Below are 20,610 nucleotides of genomic sequence, written 5' to 3'. Positions count from 1 at the left end.
TCTCAGTTTGTTGCCGAAGGTTCAAGAAGTATTTCTTCCCTTTTTCCTCTCCATCCTGTATTGCTTTTTATCTGTCATTGTATAAATTCCATATTTATCTGTATAATGCTCTGTATACTGTATTGGACGTGTAGTTGTTTTATTTATGCACTGGACTGTTGTTGTTTTTGAGAAGTGCTGAAAATTTGTGGAACAATTTGTAGTTTGTGGGAGGAATAAGGGGATGAATATAGAAGTATGTTTTCAGTGCAGGTAGTTTGTGGTAAGTAAATCCCTTAGGGGAGGCTCTGTCGGATTTTCCGTTAGAGGGTTCGGTAGGGTTTCCCTGGGATCAGGGCTGTCTAGGGTTCCGGGGGAGGAATTCTGGACGGGTCCTGACAGTTTTTCTTTCCTAGTGTATAAATACCACTGTTCACGCATACTGTTCATGCTACTGTTCATGCATACTGTTCATTGTGTAATAATCAATTCACTTAGTCTATCATAATACTAACACGAAAGAGATATTTATACCACTTGTTTTTGGAGTATACGAATGGCCAATCCATGCATGCTATACAAAAGAAAATAAATTTGTTATAATTGGAACACAAAGTAATTCTATTTTGTAATTCCTATATCTACACACACACACACACACACATAAAGACATATGTATATATATCTTTGAATAAGAACTTTGAATAATTATAATCCCCTTAATATGCATGAAACATAGAGTTAATAGATTAAATTGATATCATTGCTTTTTTATTTTTATTCTTTTAATGGCCTTTGCGTAGATTTGTTAACCTCTCATTGATTAAAGAGTTATGTATCAATATTTTTTTTTTCCCTTTATCTAGCAAAGATGTAATTATTTCATTGTTTTGCAACTTATATTTTTCATTTTTATATGTACTATTAACCTTTTTGAACCCCATGATTCAGATTTATTTATTTATTTATTTTTTCTGTTGATGCACGCATATTTGTTTCTTTCATTATAGAGTGTGCTGGATCAGCAACCATAATGCAAACTCGGCAGATTTTGGCTGAAGTGCCTTTATTTTTGCAATATTTTTCTCTTCTATTTAGAAACTAAAATTTCTTAAAATAAAAGATATTACCACCTCTCATGATGGTTTTGTTTTGCCGTCTACCAGGTTACAAATTGATCAATAGGAAGCTGGTTTGAGTGTAGAATAGTTGGAAGCAAATTCAGATTGGAAACATGAGTGTAGAATAGTTGGAAGCAAATTCATATTGTAGATGAGTTGAAGACATATCCTTACTGTCACATTCAAAATCCGTGGATGACATTTACATTCCCCAAGTGGCCGAAAACTGCAAACCAAAGGTTGGACAAGAGTTTGAATCGATAGATGGGGCACATGAGTTCTACATTAAATATGCAAAAGAGGCAGGGTTTAGTGTTCGTAGCAGTTCGACTAAGAGATGTAAAGGTGCGAAAGAATCTGTCAGGAAAGAATTTGTGTGTTTTAAGAAAGGAGTATCTTCTATAAAGGACGGTGAGAGAAAAAGGTGTCGGGGGATGACTAGAGAAAATTGTAAAGCTAAACTTGCTGTGGTTAGGTCAAAAACGGAGAAATTTGTCATCACTGTATTTGTTGAAGAACATAGTCATCCATTATCAACCCCTCGAAGAGTGCATTTATTGAGATCACATCGTAGTGTGTCTGAAGCCAAGAAGTCACTAACTTTGCAGTTTTCAGCAGCAAATGTGCCAACTCATCAACAAATAAGCATTCTTGAATTTGAAGCTGGAGGTATAGAAAACATTGGGTGTACAAAGAAGGATATATATAACCATGAAGCTAAGGTGCAGAATCAATTAAGAGGACAAGATGCAGAACTTTTAAACGAATATTTCCTAACCGAGCAAGAAAAGGATCCATGCTTCTTTTTTAAAATAGATGTAAATGATGATGGTAAATTGAAGTGTTGTTTTTGGGCTGATTCGGTGTCTAGAAGAGCTTATGGATGTTTTGGTGATGTAGTTGTATTTGATACAACTTACAACACTAATCAATATGGTATGATATTTGCACCCTTGGTGGGGATAAACAATCATGGTCAAACGGTGCTTTTTGCATGTGCCTTTTTAAGTGATGAAAAAACGGAATCATTTGTTTGGTTGTTTGAGCTATTAAAGGATAGCATGCCAACGAACAACCCAAAAATGATCATTACCGATCAAGATCCTGCAATGACAAAGGCTATAGTTCAGAGCTTACCGAATACATTTCATAGGTATTGTAGTTGGCACATACTTGAGAAGTTCTCTACGTATTTAAATGTGATCACCTATAGAGATTTTTATAAGGACTTCCAACAATGCATTTGGGAATCAGAATCCCCTGAAGAGTTTGAAAGAAAATGGGTGACTACCATCGAGAAGGCAAGCCTAGATAACAATGATTGGTTAAAATCAATAGTTGAGCTACGTTCAAGATGGGTGCCTGCATATGTTAACCATATTCTCAGCTGGAATGTCAAGTAGCCAACGTGCGGAAAGCTCCCATGCATTTTTCAAGAAATATATTTCGAAGAGAAACTTATTGATGGATTTCATACTTTGATTTAATAGGGTGCTTGCACATCAATGTCACAAAGAGTTAGGGGCTGATCACGTTGATATTAATGAGAAGCTTGTTTTGAAATTGCCATTGGAAATGGAAAAGCAAATGGCTGAGATTTACACACGCAAGATTTTTCTTAAGTTTTAAGATGAGTTGTGGAATAGCTTAGTAATAATGCCATAATTTGTTCGTGAAAATGCTACACACAAAATGTATGTGGTCGAGAGTAGTCCAAAAGAACGTGTTCGTAGCGGGAAATTGCTTATGATAAAGAATTGGACTTTGCATCTTGTACATGTAAGAAGTTTGAGAGTGAAGGACTTCCCTATAGACATATCTTGGCATTCTTGAGACCGTTTGGTAACATTCCTTTGCCAAATCAATATATAATGAAAAGGTGGACTAGAGGTGCAAAATGTCAAATAATAACCGATAAGCAAGTTGTTGAGATAGGTGGACAGCGTAGTTCAATGTTGACTTGGCAAGCTAAACTATTCCAACTTGCTTCGGAGTCATTGATAAAGCCATAATATATAAAGAGGCAAGTGTAATTGTGAATGATGGTCTTCAAAGTTTGCTAGGCAAGATTGAATCCATAGTTAGCAACACGAAAAGTGGAGGCATTTCTAAAAAAGCTAGCACTGCTCATGACTATGAGGCTTTGAAAAACCCATCTGCTGTGAGGGCAAAGGGATGCGGACAAAGATTAAAAAGGGGAAAGGAGAAGGCAACAAATGCCGCAAAGTATAGAGGTCGACGTTGCAATGGATGTGGAAAAATTGGACAATCGCACGACAAAAGAAACTATCCACTCCTCAATAATCCGTAAGAAAATAATACATTTACTATTTATTATTCTTATGCAATTTGTATGATCATACTTTGTACAAACCATGTTGCTCATCTATATAGGTCCTCACAAAACGAGGAAAGTCCTCAGCATGCCTCGGAATATGATTCTAAAGCTGATAGTTTGTCTTTCACAGGTATGAAACTAAGTGGTATCGTATGGTCTTCGATATTTTATTGAACTAACATGCTGCTAATCTAAGGACTTGCTGGACTTTGGCAGGTCTGCATGAGAAAACGAAAGGATGACCTATCTTGCAACAGATTTGGGAGAAGAAGTTGTTTTTTTATTTTGGTGTGCTTGTCTGGGATTTTCTATCTTATAGCAAGCACTATCAGCTGACTATGTAAAATAGAGATGTGTTTTGATTATTGGATTGAATGTATACTGGTTTTGCCATATATTCACGTGCTACTCTTTATGTTTGGAACGTTTAATTTCTGTACATCATGATAAATGAAGAGAAGAGCAACCATTTTTGCAACAGATTATCTTCTTCCACATACCACTGCCATTTTGCTCTACGTCAATATTCTAATCTGTCATGTTATTGATTTACTTCTAAAATGCCACATTGTACTTCACCACCTTAGTTTATTTGTTAGAAGACTTATTGGCCTGTTTATTTCATCTTTCTCATGTTTTTTCTATGCCTGTTTATTGGACTTATGCTTATTAGGAATTTTCTGGCCTCTACTTAGGTGTGTTTGTCAATGGATAAATTGGCATCTCAAAAAAAGATCTAAAAAGTCTTAAGCTAGATGAAGCACATAGAAATATCCTATGGGACATTAATAATTGAAACGAAAAAGGAAAGTGCTCTAAGGAATAGGATGCTCAATGCTATGGTAAATTCTGCAGAGAACAAAAAGCTGATATTTTGTTCGTTGGTTTTGTAGAAAACTAGATTATTTTCATGGGATTTTGTCATTGGTTGGTATATTTGTTAACTAGGATAAAAAAGCCATAGTACAAACTAGTACAGAAAACTTAGGAAAGCAAGAAACTTAAGAAAGCAAGCTTCGTGATTACTGTTCGAGCATACTGTTCACGTAAACTGTTTACCTGCGTTTAAACATTCCTCTTTTCTTACATTTTTTTTTTCTTTTTTTGTCATATTGCAATAACTATCAGCTTAGTTACTAAAAGAGAGTTGAGTTATGATTATAGACTTCTTAAATTGCCATGTATTGGAAACATGAAGTCTTGTTTGATTATTTGACTAAATGTATGCTAATTTACTTTTAGTCTAGTTTACCATTTATTTACCAATGTGGTTTACTTCAGTTAGCAGGAAAGAGAAGCTGGAGATTGATGTTATACACAGGTATTTTAGCCAAAAAATAAAAAAAAAATAAAAAAAATCTAAAAAAGAAGAAGAAGATGTTTAAACACAGATGAACAGTGCACGTAAATAGTGCATATGAACAGTCACATAAACAGTATCTCGACAGCAACATAGCTCGGTAGTAACACAAGCTGGAGATTGATGTTTATACACAGGTATTTTAGCCAAAAAAAAAAAAATTAAAAAAAAATCTAAAAAAAAAAGAAGATGTTTAAACACAGATGAACAGTGCACATAAACAGTACACATAAATAGTATCTCGGCAGCAAGATAGCTCGGCAGCAACACAAGCTGAAAATTGATGTTTATACACAGGTATTTTAGCCCAAAAAAAAAAATCTAAAAAAAAAAAAAAGGGATGTTTAAACATAGGTGAACATATGCACTAGCTCGGCAGTAAAAACAAGCTGGAGATTGATGTTTATACACAGATATTTTAGCCCAAAAAAAATAAAAAAAATAAAAAAATTTAAACACAGGTGAACAGTGCACATAAACAGTAGCTCGGCAGCAACACAGTAGCTCTACAACAGCACTAGCAGCAACACAACAAGCTCAGCAACAGTAAAAACAAGCTCGGCAGCAACATAGTAGCTTGGCAACAGCACTAGCAGCAACACAGCAAGCTTGGCAGCAGCAACAACAAGCTTGGCAACACCAGCAACAGCACCAGCAGCAACACAGCAAGCTCAACAGCAGCAACAACAAGCTTGGTAGCACCAGCAGCAACATAGCAAGTTCTGCAGCAGCAACAACAAGCTCGGCAGCACCAGCAACAGCACCAGCAGTAATACAGGAGCACCAGCAGCAACACAGCAAGCTCGGTAGCAGTAACAACAAGCATGGCAACACCAGCAACGGCACCAGCAGCAATACAGGAGCACCAGCAACAGCACCAGCAGCAACACAGCAAGCTCGGCAGCAGCAACAACAAGCTCGGCAGCACCAGCAGCAATACAGGAGCACCAGCAACAGCACCAGCAGCAACACAGCAAGCTCGGCAGCAACAACAACAAGCTTGGCAACAACCACAAAATATAAGGCAAAAGCAAAAACATGTAATTTGACAGATGAATTTATAAGGCGTGCCCAAGTTGCTCTCTTGTGTGTGCAAGAAGTCGCAGCAGATAGACCAAACATGGCAGATGTTGTGTCAATGCTTGGAGGATATGTAGTAACTCCCCCACATCCAAAACAACCAGCTTTCTCTATCCTCAAAAGAGCAGATAAAAAAAACATGTCAGAGAATCCAGGAGCCTACACTGTTAATGATATATCAATTTCAGGGATAGAAGCTCGATAGCATTCTATGATCATTCACGGACTTAACAATATATATATCATTGTTATGTATCTTAGGGGACAGACTTGGTGTGGCAATACACAACACTTCCATGAACACAATATCAAATATCTTTCAAATTTCTTACAACATTTTATTGTTGTATAAGATGGAAAAATACTATTTTCCAACTAAGCAACATGGATATATAGATGCAAATCATGTGAATGTATAGCACTTTCTTCTTCTTCTTCTTCTTCATTTTTTTTCCCTCTCTAAAAGTGAAAGGATAGCGCATCGTATCTTATAATGTGAGCTAAGAAATGGTCCTAAAGAAAATAAATGCAGTACCGGAATCTCAAAATGAATTCAAGAGTACCTTAATATATTTTCCAGTTTAGCCACTAGGCAATAACGAAGTTGGAGGTAGAATCCAAGAAAGAAGAAAGAAGAACCAAGTAGAAAGAAAACAGAAAGCAGCCTGCTGGCAGAAATGTCACATTACAGTTTGGGGCTAATTACACCCCAAGTCTCTTAATGAGAAAAGAAAATTACATACTACTAACGTTGTACATCTTCGAAAACATACAACTTTAATGAAAATTTGACCCTTCATTCTCAAACTTAAAGACACACATTGGTATTTGGCAGCCCTAGCCCGTATATGGATCATACATAGTAGGGATGTCAAGTGTGAAGAATCAATATTTACAATTATTGAGTTAGTTGATTTAATAGATTTCCTATAATTCAATGAATTTTGCAAATTCATAGATTTCCTATAATTCAATGAATTTTGAGAAAATTTGCATAATAGAAGTTTCTAAAAATAGAACATGTGTTTGATAAATAAAGGAGCAATTTTGTTGGCACTCATATCGCCTTAGTTTTATCTTAGCTTTGTTAGGAGGCTTACAATTGTAGATCCCATGGTCTGCCCGCAATGAAGTCAGAAATCATAAAACTTTGACCAATCCACCTCATTATTGACGTACACTAAACAACCAAATATGAAAACCCGGAAGGAGAATCTAAAACAAACAATACAACATCTAATTGGGAACACAACAATATATAAGCAATGCGAGTATCAAGTCAGCTCCTAATATTTTAAATGCTATGAGACACCTGAAATCATGTACCAAGCAACAAGCTTAAACATATAAAAATGATGTCCCATGGCAAAATCCTCCAAATTGCACACCAGAAAGTCAATCTTTTGACACCATTGCAATGGCTATATTCATAACAAAATTATAAATCTAAGTACCTTTAAAATTTTTTACCTTCCCTAGAATTAAGATTATTTATTTCCAAAATAGATGAGCAACTTTTGATTAGAAAGCTTATGAACTATAAACTATCTTCCCACAAATAGACAGTATATATTATTGAAGCAGCATTTCAACATCCCCAGTTTTGATTACAGTAAATCAATCAACAATATGTTACTAGAAAACTAAAGAGGAATTTGACCATTTTAAGAAATTCAGTGGAATCCAATACATAAAACCAAGTAAAATTTCATAAATCTGAATCCCAAATTCCAATAAACAGAACAGTTCAGGAAAAGAACAATAAAAACTGAGCAAAATTCAAACATTTACATAAAAATAAAATTTAAAAAAAAAACTTATGATTAATGCTACATAGCAGTAATGCTAAATTAATAACATCGCACATAAATATGTACATACATGAAGTGTCTAATATGAGGACCGTCTATATGGCTCCTGTGCGGTCCAAAAACATACTGAAATTCCCTGCCTTTTGATTGTTATATCTGTCACGGATGGTGGAGATTGAAGCTTCCCTCATGTGTGGGTTTTTGCACATTTCTCCCCTTCCCATTCACCACGTTGCATACGACTGTGTTCCACCTAGTTATCATTTTGGTATTTACCTCCTTGTTATAAATGTAGCTTCACCAATATACCTGAAAACACCAAGAATAGGAAGTACCTTCTGCATTTTAGTACTCATCTTTTTTATGAGGAGCACTACTGCAGCACCATCACTCAATTGAATGGAATTCCTAGAAAAATATGAACTTCATTGTCAATACAACTACCGATAATCAACTCTATCGATAGATATGGCCAATAAAAATTAAAAAAAAAAGAAAAAAAAATTCTACCATTCCATTTCTATCTTTAATACCTGCTGTTATTGACCCATCCTGTCGGAATGAAGGCTTTAGCTTTGCCAGATCTATCATTTTAGGATTTGGTCGATTCCATCATCCACAAAAATCTAACAAGCTTCTCAACTCTAGATATTGGAGCCACAATCTTAAAAAAGAAAGCAATTTCTTGAATATTTGCTCCCAGTAAACAATGAGATCCATAGAATAAACAAAATAATTCAAAAGAGTTTATTACATTATGATTTCTAGAAACCTAAGTAAATAAGAATAACTATATACATTAAGTGATTACCCAAAAAAAATAAAAAATAAAAACACTTTAATAGCAATGAAACAAAAAGAGAAACATTATTATTATTATTTTTTAAAAGAACAGAACTGAACCAGAATGAAAAATATATATATATATATATATATAAAACATAAAAACACAAACAGAGGTATAGAAAAATCAAAATGAAGGAGAGGAAGGAAGGAATGGCAAAGAACCCACACTCCAACGGCAAGGCACTAACGGCGGCGACTCTTTCTGGTTCCGAAGGGTGGTTGGTTGGGTTGGGTTTGAGATTTTTGAAATAATCAGGTCAGTGGCTGGTTGGGCTGGTTCCGAATGGGGAGATGCGAGCGGGAAGGGAGTGGAAGCAGAGGAGAAAAGGAATTTTGGCAAAGGTGGTTCCAGCTGATGCGAGCGGGAATGCGAGCTGCTGTGAGCGGGAAGGGGAGATTTTGCCAAAATTCTGACGTGAGAGTTGCAATTCCATCTGGACCGTTGACGCCAGATATGAAAATCCAATGGTCTTTATTCTCTCACGTTTTTGGTCCGTAAAGAATGCATGCGGTTGGTCCTTACTCTAGACTTTCCCTATATTGAAAAAGGTTAATTTTGTTTTAGAGTTAATATTTTATCATACAACATGTTTATAGAGTGAAATTTATCCATTCCAAAGCAAAATTATTCTAAAATAATGTTTAATATTATATTTTTATTTTATAAAATAGACTTGATTTTTTCTGCAACAAAACCATATATATAAGTGTGTGTGTGTGCGAGCCCGTGTAATTTGCCTATGCCAAAATGCAATAGAAAAAATGATTTTTTTTTAGGACACTAATCCGCTCGAACTTCTGCATCCTGGATATAAAAAATATTTACCAAACGAAAACACAACGTAATTAGATTATTTGTTGATATAATAATTAAGTTAGGAAAAATTAGAAAATACCTCTTTGTGTTTTTATTTTGAAGCAATTTCCTTCTTAAACTTTGACATACTATCAATTTGGTATTAAAGAAAGAAAATAGGGCATATTGAAATATGAGTGAGAGTTGAAAGTGCTAATTTGTCATATTTATTTAAATTAATTAGACAATGTTGGGCTTATAGTTTTTCTATTTTGTTTTTATTTTTTATTTTTTTTTATCATGGGCTTATAGGCATTTAACATTCTATGTTTGATTACTTGGAGATATCTATGATTGAAATAAACACTAAATAAGTGTTTAGATTGATTTCAAAACAATGAATTTAAAAATAATATATATGAATTTAAAATACATATTTATTATTCATATTATCAGTGTTCTAAAAGACAGAAAAAGGCGTTGTTTAGGTGAGCCTAGGCATGATACTTTTAGATAACACCTTGCATAATAGCAAGGCTTAGAAAAAAGTGGTCAACGCTGTGTTGACCGTCTAATGCGCGCCTAGGCGTTAAAAGGTGCGAGCCTTTTTGTTCAATGTTTTTTTTTTTCTAAGATTTTTTTAAAAAAATATTAAAAAAACAATTCATAAGAAATTAAAAAAATAAAAATATTGTTAAAAAATGAAAACTTTTTTAAGATTAAGTTTTTTTTCTTAAACAAAAAAAAAAAAATGAAAACATAATGTATAAGGATTAAGGAATTAGAAAGAAAATTTAACAAAAAAAGGAATTAGAAACTCTACTAGCAAGTGATGCTAGTAATGCATAATCATGGATTGCCGAAAATTGTGATGATGATGTAAATGATGATGAGATGGAGAATGATATGTTACCATTTAAAAAAGGTTCTAATGCTCAAGTTGAAAAATGAGTTGGATGAAGATATAGATATTGAATCGTATTTTAATAAAGAATTAGACAAGAGTTAGATTATGGTAATAGTTAAAGTATGTATTAATTTAAGAATTCTAGGTATTTGTAGGTTTGTAATATATATGTTTTGAAACTAATTTGTTATTGGAAACTTGGAAAACATGAATTTTTATAAATCTATTATGATTAATTACATGTTAATTAATATTTATTGCACATACAAAGGTAATATAGACTTGTATATATTTTGACATTTAAAATATGAATTATTTTATTTATTTAGTAGCCTTATAATAATTAAAATAATAATATAATTGTGAAATGCATTTTCACGTCTAGGCTTCGCCTGGGCACGTCTAGGCTCATAAGGCTTAAGATTTGACCTTGTCGTCTTGCGACGTCTTACACCTTTTAGAACACTGCATATTATTAAATATGTTTAGAAATTTCATTGGGTTATTTATGGCTTAGAATGTGATTCTGGCTATGTAGTTTGCTTAATTAATGATCAGTTTCAGAATGTTCCTTGGCATATGAGGGTTTGATGGGGTAATAGTTTGCATTATCTTTCTGGTATACACTTTCGAGTCTCACACATTTTTAGAGAAAGAAATAATGCAGCTAATTCTCTTGCAAAGTTTACTATTTTGGTTTTTAAAGCTTATTGGTGGTATAGCTTACCAAGTTTTTGTTCTGCTTTGCCTTATCAGAATGTTCAGGTTCATGAAAATTTTTGTTTTTTCTTGTAATTTTATTGTTTTGTTTCTTTGCCGGTAGCTTTTTCCTTGTTGAGGTTTTCCCTACTAGGGTCTTTTCTCAATAAGGTGTTAATGAGGTCGATTTTATGTCCTTTTTGAACTCGAATGTTTTTGTATATTCTCATTTATTTTTATTTAATTTTTTTTTTGTTATGTTGATGCTTTTGGTAGGTTTCCAATTTAGTTGGGATGTAGCTGGATGATTTTGCCACAAGTGACCTTTTCTAATATATATATAAGAAATAATATGGTATGAGTTATTATATAGAGAGATTGTGATTGAAAGTATCTACAGTTATCGGATTTGCATGATTTTTATAATCTAACAGCTATGGATGATTATCCATCACAGTTTCTTTTCATAAGTCCCTTACCATATTAAAAATATATACATATATATATACATATATATATATATATATATGTATACAAATAAAAATGTATTTATGGTTTATCGAGTACTCATAGTGTAACAACTTATATCAAAATATTCATATTATATAAGTTTGATCAAGTGGACCATTTATGAGTTCTAGTGTTGACTTTTTATGTGATCAAGATTTTGGATTGATTGGTATATCATTATATAAAGCTTATTGACATAAATTTATAAACTGAAGGTATACCAAATTCTGAGTTATAATTAAAATTTATGGTTCTAAAAATATTTTAGTATCAATAACATATCAATGCCCCCAAATTAGTTATGAATTTTTATCCATTGGTGATCAAAATGCTTATATATAAGTTGGAAAGCATGCCGATAGAAAACATATATAAGTTGGAAAGCATGCCGATAGAAAACAAATTGCAAAATATCCAACAAGTCCCGGACACTCTCCCTAGACTTAGAGACTCAAATTCGGTACTTACAAGCAGATTTCACCACCAATTCGGTCAAAGCCGATTTAGTCACTTTTCCGACAACCCTTTAATACATACATCATACCTTTGTGTAGCCTACCCTTTAGTGGCCAAATCTTTCAATTTTCACAGCTAGCAACAGCCAAATTTAAAGATAACGTGCAGAACTCTTTGTCAAGATTACACTAGAACTCTTTCAATTTTGCAAGTTGTGCTAAGTTATTAAGAATTAAAGATAACTTGCAGCTAAACTTTCTCAAGGAATTTTCATTTATTTTTTCCCCTTTAAATTGTCAAAGGCCAAAAAAGAAACGAAATCGTCCCTTTTGGTTTAATACCCTTGATCACGATGTAATTAGTCAAAGAAAAAGAAAAAAGTCGTGTTAAATAATTTCGAAATAGTTGTTGAAGGAAATTATATCATTAACCATAAGCATACACATATATTAATATTAAATCAATCTTACAATTAGTCATTAGGGAAGACAATGATAATAAAACTACTTAAAAATATAATAATAATAAAAGAAGAAGAAGCCAATAATGCATACTAGTAGATATTATCAAAACAACATGCAAACGCTGATTCACTACCAATTTAAAGAGAAAGGGAACACTCAAAATGCAGCAACTACAGGTTTTGGAGGGTTAACTAGAAATATATCAAGAAGTTGATCAATTGAAGTGTATTTCAAATCTGGATACAGCTTTGAAGCTTCAATAATGTCCTCTCCTACTTCAAAATTCATCAAGTCACCCTTCACAAATATAGTATGAAGGATGGAAATCTGTATGTTCTGCGGATGTGGAAGGGCTGCAAAAGATTAAAACAACAATAATGCTTTAATATATAACTAAAATTTTTGATATCGGTTATATAATTGTTTATGTGGTATGTTGTATCTAATATGACGTTAAAATTTCAATTGAATAAGAATTTTTTTTGTTTTTTTTTTTTTTATGTGGAATTGAGTAAGAATCTTATGTCTTTCACTTTACAAGCAACATCATGCTGATGTAACAAATCTTAGTTTATGTAATATACTCTTTTGTCCTTCAATTAGATTTTTCACATCAGCGTGAATATATCAAGGTATTATATAAATATATAGTTAATTTTATTCTGTATATAGATATTATAAGTAAGAATAATTAATTAAGAATTTTCAAATTTTTATGATTGAAAGCTATTAGGATCTTCTTTATTAATGTTTTAAGAGTTGGAATTTAAAAATATATAAGAAGTCAGTAAAACAAATCTAAATAATTTTAGTATAATGATATGATAGGAGAATGATTATATAAGATATTGCATATTGATAAATAAGATGTAATTACATACTTTCAGAGAGCTTGATAATCTCTTCTTCAGAAATATGAACCCTATTAAAATTCCGACCAATCTTCTTCTCCCAAAGTGAAATCAATTCAAGCTGTGATATGATATTTTTTGGCGGCCTGTAGGTAACAATACGGTTGCATGTTCTTGGATCATTTGCTACTTTGATAGTGTACACAGCGATATCTTCTTCATAATTTAACACCACTAAATTAAAAATAAAAATGAATAAATTATATTTGAAGCAAATATCATAATTAATTTAATTAATATAAATATAAATATAAATAAATAAATAAATATATATATATATATATGTAAGGTCTCCTTCTTGTACAAAGGTTTTTGACAAGTGATCTGGCGTTTAAATTAATCTAATCTGAAAATGAAGATCTATTTTTGAAAAATCATTTTTAACCGTTCCATATCCAAATACCATAGATTAGCTAATTATAGGATGGTTAAAATTATTATTTCAAAAAAAAAAAAGGGTTTCTTTGAAAAATAGATCTCCACTTTTTGATTACATTAGTTTAACCGCCCAAAACATTTATCAAAATTATTTGTGAAAAGCTTTGTTACAAGAAATGGATCTTTTATATATATATATATATATATATATATATATATTTGTGTATAAACTAAGAAATCGAAAGTATCAAAATGTTTTATGGAAAAATAATAATAATACCATCAGCTTTGTCGCTTCCGTAAACATTGAGATTGTCTCGAATTTCGTGAGGGTTAAGCAAATAATTCACGAAATAAGAAGCAAAACAATTTGCAGAAACAAAAGTGTAAGGAACGCCGGCTTCCTTAGTTGCTCGTCTTATTTTTCTTTTTTTATCAAGAAATTGTTGAAAAGGAGGCAAAGGATTCACCCTATCCTCTTCACATCCAAAATCTGATGGAAGAAATCTCTGAAAATAATTCATATTTAAATATTATTAATTATGTCGAAAAATTATTATTATAGGCTAGTTGGAGTGGGCTTATGACAATTATTCATTATAAAACAAAAATAGTAAAACTTTCAAGAAGAAATAAAAATTGAAAAAACAAATTATTTAAATTCAAATTAACTTTTGATCAATAATAAAGACACATGCTAGAGGGGCAAAGGGTCTAATGCGTGGACTGGACGTCAACCAAACTCATAACGAAACCATTAAAGATTAAAAATGAATTAATCATTTAAGTCCCAAAAAAATAAATTGTATAAGAAATAAAATATACTCAACTAATATGGTATGTATGATTTATGTATATCGTATTAATGATGTGGAGGCTTCAACTAATATGGAAGGGACTGTTTATTTCTGCAAAATAAAAATAAAAATAAATAAATAAATAAATTGCGGGAGTCTTTAATTATTTTAGTTGTTGCAAAGAAGGAGAAAGTGACAACCTTTATATTACCAGCAACTTTGATAGCATCAATGATCTTCAGCTGTTCAAAAACCTGAGGGTATGCCAGTACTGAAATTACCACATCTACTTGTCTAATCAACCTCACCAGCTTCTCATGCTCCTCCAATTCTCCCTGCGACGAAATTTTCATTTACACATCAAAATTTCACTGGAAAAAAGAAGGATCTATTGTATTGTATAGAGTATGATTTGTTGGGAATATAAGGTGGAAACGTGATAAGTTTTTTTTTTTTGGGTGAAATAAAATGTAGTAATAAGTCAAATATTAAGATGTCATTTTAATAATGATTTAAAATTCAAAATTTAATTATCTAAATAAAATATTTATCACTGACAAAATTTTTAATATAAAATAGAATTATGTTCCTAATATATCAAAATTCCTATATTATATATATATATATAGATATTAATATAAAATAAAATTATGCTCCTATATATGTTTAATAGCGATGCTCACACTGTTTTATGCATACATATACCTATTAGCTGTGGTAAGCGCACTATGGAGCTCCTATATATTCAAAATATTTTGGTCCAAAATTTATCAAGATACAAATTACATATGACATAAGAAGTTTTGCACCCGACTGAAATGGACGGGCATACATCGCACTTCCTAAGATCTACCAAATTATAAGAATGTCAATAATTACCATTACCAAAAAAACTTAGTGCTAGCAAATCGATTTATTGGCAGATATAATCTATGAAAAAAATTTTGTTTTGTTCAGCATGGCGGATACATATATATATATGTATAAATATATATATATATATATATAGAAAGAGAGAGAGAGAGAGAGAGAGAACTATACATCAACAATAGAGACTCTAAACAAAGAGAGAGGGAGAGAGAGAGAATTAATTATGCATGGACAATAGAGACTCCCATGGCTTGAAACTCATGAAGCAAATCTATCTTTAAAGAAGAGGCTTTTAGGGTGGGTGTGTGTGTTTGTGTGAGAGAGAGAGAGAGATTGTACATGGAAAATAGAGACTCCCATGGCCTGAAACTCCTCAAGCAAATCTATCTTAGAAGGAGAGGTTTTTGGGGTGAGAGGCCTTGAATACACATACGTTGGATGACCCAATAATATGCTTGCCTTCGCCATGTGTTTCCCAAGGTATCCACTTCCCCCAAATATCAAAATCTTGCATTTTTCTTCACTACTTTTCATTTCTGCCTTTTTTTTTTCCTTTTTTTTTTTCCCTCTTTTTCTTTCTTTTATGCCCTGGGCATTGATCTACTCTTATTCTATCTATCTTTCTATATATATATATATATATATATATATACACATTTTCTTCGAGGCCTTTTTTTTTACCTATATATTTTATGAAAGGTTTTGTATGAAGTTTAATTAGTTTTCGGAAATTAATTTTTACATATTTAAAGCAGCATGAAAATATTTTTGTATTGAATCATTTAATAATGTTAGAGTTAGTAAAATGTTTATTAAACTTATTTGCTAAATAATGTGGCAAATAACATGATAATATTTAATTGGTTTATTTTTTATTTATGAATTATTTTTTATATTTAAATTATAAAAATATGTCAATCAATACTTATCATTTAATAAATAGTTTTGGCAAATATTTTGATACATTACTGTTAATAATTAATATAGATCACTTATTTTAATTTGATCTTTTTGCCCAATATCAAATTAGTAATTTTACCTGGATCTATTTGAAATTTATTTAAATAAAAAATTTTCAAAATAAAATTAAAATTACATCACATAAACGAAATGAAATATATACTATTTTTATACCGAGGACAAGAGAATTTGAATTTGAAATTTTGAAAACACAATAATAAATTAGGAAGCTTCGATCAAAAAAAATAAAAGTAAAAAAGTATGGAGCTTGGAATTTATTTGACCGAAACGTTAAAGGTTCAAATTCCCCATCATTTAAGATGGAAGCTTAATTATACTTGCAAAATTATGTATGTACCACTTTGCATGTCTAAGATTGTGATTTCAATTCTTGACAAGCCCTATGCGAGTGTACTCCATCATAGTCAAACTACAGGTGAGGAAAGGTGTTACAAAATTGGTATATCATTTGTTCTAACGCCAATGAGATTAAAAGGCAGGTTGATAAGGTATATTGATCCAAATAGCTTCTGAACCGATAAATATCATTGGAGATCCATTTTTTCCTATTAAAAATAAAAAATTACCGCACCTAGGCTGCATAGGTATGCTAACATATAATCTTTCAATATTTTTATTAACAAATAAAAGAATGATCAATTTCATCTTAGTGTCAAAACTATGATTATCATTTCATCATTTTTCTTTTTTATTGTTTCATTTATATCTCTTATAAAGATGTACGTAGATAATTTTAAAATCTTAAAAAATAGATTGCATATGTATAAACCTCAAAAAATCCAATTAAAATATGTTTAAGAGCCTATCAAATGGACCATTAAACTATTTGTGGATGACTTATTATTATTATATTTTTCTTCTTTTTTTTTTAAATAATTTTTACTATATATATATATATATTTTAATTGTGATTAATGATGGGATCTACATCTACGACAGTGGTGATGTGTAAGCACTTGTGGCGCATAAGAAGGGATGATCATGGTATGATTTTTTCTTTAGATGTGGTGGTGTGAAGTACTTGTGGGACATAAGAAGGTACGGTCATGCTATGATTTTTTCTTTAGCTGTAGTGGTGTGAAGTACTTGTGGGACAACATAAGAAGGGAGGATCATGCTATGTTTTTTTCTTTCGCTGAGAGATCATACTATAATCACTTCTTATCCTCAACATTTCTCTCACTTTCCGACAAGGACTACGACCTTTTTTGTACACATTTATAATGTGAAGTTGATTGGGCAGATAAAGCTGTTATGATATATCTGCATAGTATATAATTTTGATAATCTCTTTTCTAATCTACTTTCGGCTCAAAAAGTCAATAGACCGTTTGATGGAAAATCTCAAAGTAGATTGCCCTTTTTTTTTCCCACTCTTTCTTCATCAGTTGGTGATTTTTATATATGCTTAGAAGGTGATAGATTTGGGTGGGCAGAGATGATGTTTTACAGTATCTACGTGTCCTTACATGGTTTATTTTGTAATTTCTTGCATAATCTCCATATACATGGGAATTGCATCTGATAATTGCTTTGATATTTTCTTTGGTTCTCAATAGCATTATGGTAAGGTGGTGTCTACCACTTTAATAGAACACAATTTTTCTCTTCTTTTATTTTCTTTTCCTTATGCTGTTGCTGTTACTTGTCTTGATCCTTTGGTGGCTTTGTTTATGAAGGACACGGCGGTTCTAATTCTGCCTTTCCTAGTAGTGACTTATCTCGACTAATAATGGTTCCTAAAATAGGTCATAACAGCGTTTAGTTGAGTTAATCTTGGCGAGTACTTATTAATCCTGTAACTAATATAGCTGAGGTTGATAACCCATATAGCTTACCATATATATAGAGAAATGACAGAATATTCTGTCTATAGGGCTCCCTCAAGTGCAATATTTTATTTGTTCGGTAAAATCAAGGTCTTTACAATGGTAATTGCATGTTGTCGTTCCTATTTATACCGATCAATTACTTAACAAAGAGTAAAGCATAATGTAAAGAAAGAACAGAATTGTTTTGTCCGCTGTATACAAACTTGTGATATGTCAGAAGGACATATGCCGAATTAAAGGGCTGCTGCTGCATCCCTCAAAAGTAATTTTGAACTTACACATTAAGAACTATTGCATTACTTAATGTGTTTAAAAATTTTCAATGTTTTTATTGCATTTCTAGGGATGTATTACCTATTACGAGCCCTTTTAAATTCGCACTTGAGAAGCATGGAGTGTATCATAGTGTATCGATACGATGTCTATCCTGGTACTGGTCATGAGACTTCATGTGTGCTACATGATAACATCAAGCTTGTCTTACTTAGAGGAAGCTGTTAAATAAATTAATAATTGTAGATTTATTATAATCAATTACCCACTTACAGGACCTATTTATGCCATTAATGAGACTGGTTTATTTTAATATTTTGTAGTAGGGCTTTTGGTCACACACTCTCTATAAGACTCCAGCTGGTCCATTGGATTGGAGGACCAACTCTCTTTATAAGCCCATTGACTTACCCATATTTTTCCTAGTATTATTATATTATTAGTATTTTGTGTGTGTTAAAAATTAATGGGTAAGTGTGACTTGCAGAGACTATAAAAGGTCTAGGGTAAGCAAACAAATATATGATATACGGTATTTTGATATTAGGGTTTTCAGAGATCTGAGAGTGGTTTGAGAGTAGTGTGTCCATAAGCACTACTTTACATTATTTGCTATTTTACAGGATTAAAGATTTAATTTATCATTGGCTGCGATTGGAGGTTAGTAATTTATGATTTATGGAATTTATTATGTATGTTTAGATCCACAAATTCTAACAATTGGTATCAAAACATGGTTAATATACATACTAAGTTCTTTTACAATGTGTTCCCGTTGTGAATGTTGATCTGTTATTTTATATACATGTATATATATATATATATATATATTCGACCATTGATGATCTGTGTATATTGATTACATAATATTTATTTTATTATTGTTTGCTCTTCCTTGATTAATCAGAGATTATATGTTTACGGTCTGTGAAATATAACCCGACTGTTATATACTCATTAAAAATAATAATAATAATAATAATAAAATTGAAAAATTTTCGGCCGTATACTGCTTTTGCAAAATATTGAAAATTTTGTATTTTGCATGAATTTTTGATCTGGGTATTGTGGGTTCTTGTCTCTACGTCGAATGGAGTTAATTTTTTGAGGTAATTTGGATTGAAAACTTCGAAATTGGATCTGGAAATTCTTGTTTAAAGGCTGAATTACATCTTGCTTGAGTGTTAAATTTTCCGGGTCTTTAAGCCAAATTGACACCTAAATATTGTTGCCCACACCGAAAGGATTCTTTAGACACCAGAATTGAAGAAAAATTCTACCGGAGAAGCCAATTACAGGCAGGTCAAAGATTCGGGTTGCGTGACCCATTTGGATTGGAACCGGGTCGATCGTGACCCGGTTGGCTGAGGGAGATGAAATAAACGACAGGTCGTTTGTGCCTGTGTGATGTCATCATGTTGATGTCAGCATGACGTGTCGTTTGCTGACTTCAGCAGCCGGAAATAAATAAATAAATAAAATTAAATAAAAAAAACTGTTTTTCTTATTTATATTTATTCTCATTTATTCATTTATTTGTTGATTAATTATTTATTTATTTGTTTATTGGTTATTAGTTCATTTATTTATTTGTTTAATTATTCTATTCCAATTTTTTTTTGAATTAAATTAAATATTTATGCTTGGTGAATTGGATTGTTTTAGCTTTCCCTAAAAAGGCTTTATGCCTAGTTGGTATAATAGTGTAGAATTTTAATTACTCACCTATCGTGAGACTTATTTTGTTTGCATTATGTGTACCAATGTAATGTATGTTGGCACAGTGGATGGGATGTTTTATATTTACCTATTTCATGAAATTGCCAATATATTATTTTTTCCCACTAATTAATCAGGGTCTATACGGGTAACTAAACTACCTTGTAGATGGTTTTAGTTGCTTTGTATGACGCCTGGAATGGCAGTGGAAGTTAATTAAATGCCATGTATCGCAGGTTCTGAGTTGCCGTGTCTGTGATTCAGTTCAATGCATTTGATTGTGGTTATTTGGTTGACTGTCCCTAGCCCGCGAAAGAGTATCTTTAGTGCTACAAAGACCCTAGCGATATTGATATTTTATGTTGTGTGTTGAGGGACTGGAAAATATTTATTTATTATATATATATATATATATATTAAATGCTTTGTTGTGTTTACTATTTTCACAGTTAGTAGCACCCCGAATATTCTACCTATGACTG

At 31.8% G+C, this 20,610-nt stretch overlaps 2 protein-coding genes across 2 annotated transcripts; one reads left to right on the top strand and one right to left on the bottom strand.

Annotated features, from left to right (window-relative positions):
* Nucleotides 1–1,534: 1,534 nt before the first annotated feature.
* LOC107416314 (protein FAR1-RELATED SEQUENCE 5-like) lies at nt 1,535–8,949 on the top strand. The gene is made up of 4 exons (XM_060817317.1): nt 1,535–2,447; nt 3,164–3,407; nt 3,495–3,568; nt 8,792–8,949. The coding sequence occupies exons 1-4, from the start codon at nt 1,535–1,537 to the stop codon at nt 8,947–8,949; spliced, it is 1,389 nt and encodes a 462-aa protein (XP_060673300.1).
* Nucleotides 8,950–12,398: 3,449 nt separating this feature from the next.
* On the bottom strand, nt 12,399–15,933 carry LOC107421494 (eugenol synthase 1-like). Its single transcript, XM_048475277.2, has 5 exons — nt 15,663–15,933; nt 14,654–14,788; nt 13,937–14,165; nt 13,249–13,452; nt 12,399–12,720 (listed from the first exon to the last, which is right to left on the bottom strand). The coding sequence occupies exons 1-5, from the start codon at nt 15,855–15,857 to the stop codon at nt 12,524–12,526; spliced, it is 960 nt and encodes a 319-aa protein (XP_048331234.2). The 5' UTR covers nt 15,858–15,933; the 3' UTR covers nt 12,399–12,523.
* Between the last annotated feature and the right edge of the window lie 4,677 nt (nt 15,934–20,610).

Source organism: Ziziphus jujuba, chromosome 5, assembly GCF_031755915.1.
Source record: "Ziziphus jujuba cultivar Dongzao chromosome 5, ASM3175591v1".
NCBI lineage: Eukaryota > Viridiplantae > Streptophyta > Magnoliopsida > Rosales > Rhamnaceae > Ziziphus > Ziziphus jujuba.
This window is presented reverse-complemented; position numbering and strand designations above follow the sequence as displayed.

Excerpts from the sequence above, each read along its gene's own strand:
- LOC107416314 (XM_060817317.1), top strand. The coding sequence starts at position 1,535 with ATGACTAGAGAAAATTGTAAAGCTAAACTTGCTGTGGTTAGGTCAAAA. Across the intron at positions 2,448-3,163 it reads AAAATCAATAGTTGAGCTAC|GCAAGATTGAATCCATAGTT; the intron begins GTTCAAGATGGG and ends AAAGTTTGCTAG. Across the intron at positions 3,408-3,494 it reads TATCCACTCCTCAATAATCC|GTCCTCACAAAACGAGGAAA; the intron begins GTAAGAAAATAA and ends TCATCTATATAG.
- LOC107421494 (XM_048475277.2), bottom strand. The coding sequence starts at position 15,857 with ATGAAAAGTAGTGAAGAAAAATGCAAGATTTTGATATTTGGGGGAAGT. Across the intron at positions 14,166-14,653 it reads AAGTTGCTGGTAATATAAAG|AGATTTCTTCCATCAGATTT; the intron begins GTTGTCACTTTC and ends AATTATTTTCAG. Across the intron at positions 13,453-13,936 it reads CGGAAGCGACAAAGCTGATG|TGGTGTTAAATTATGAAGAA; the intron begins GTATTATTATTA and ends TTTTTAATTTAG.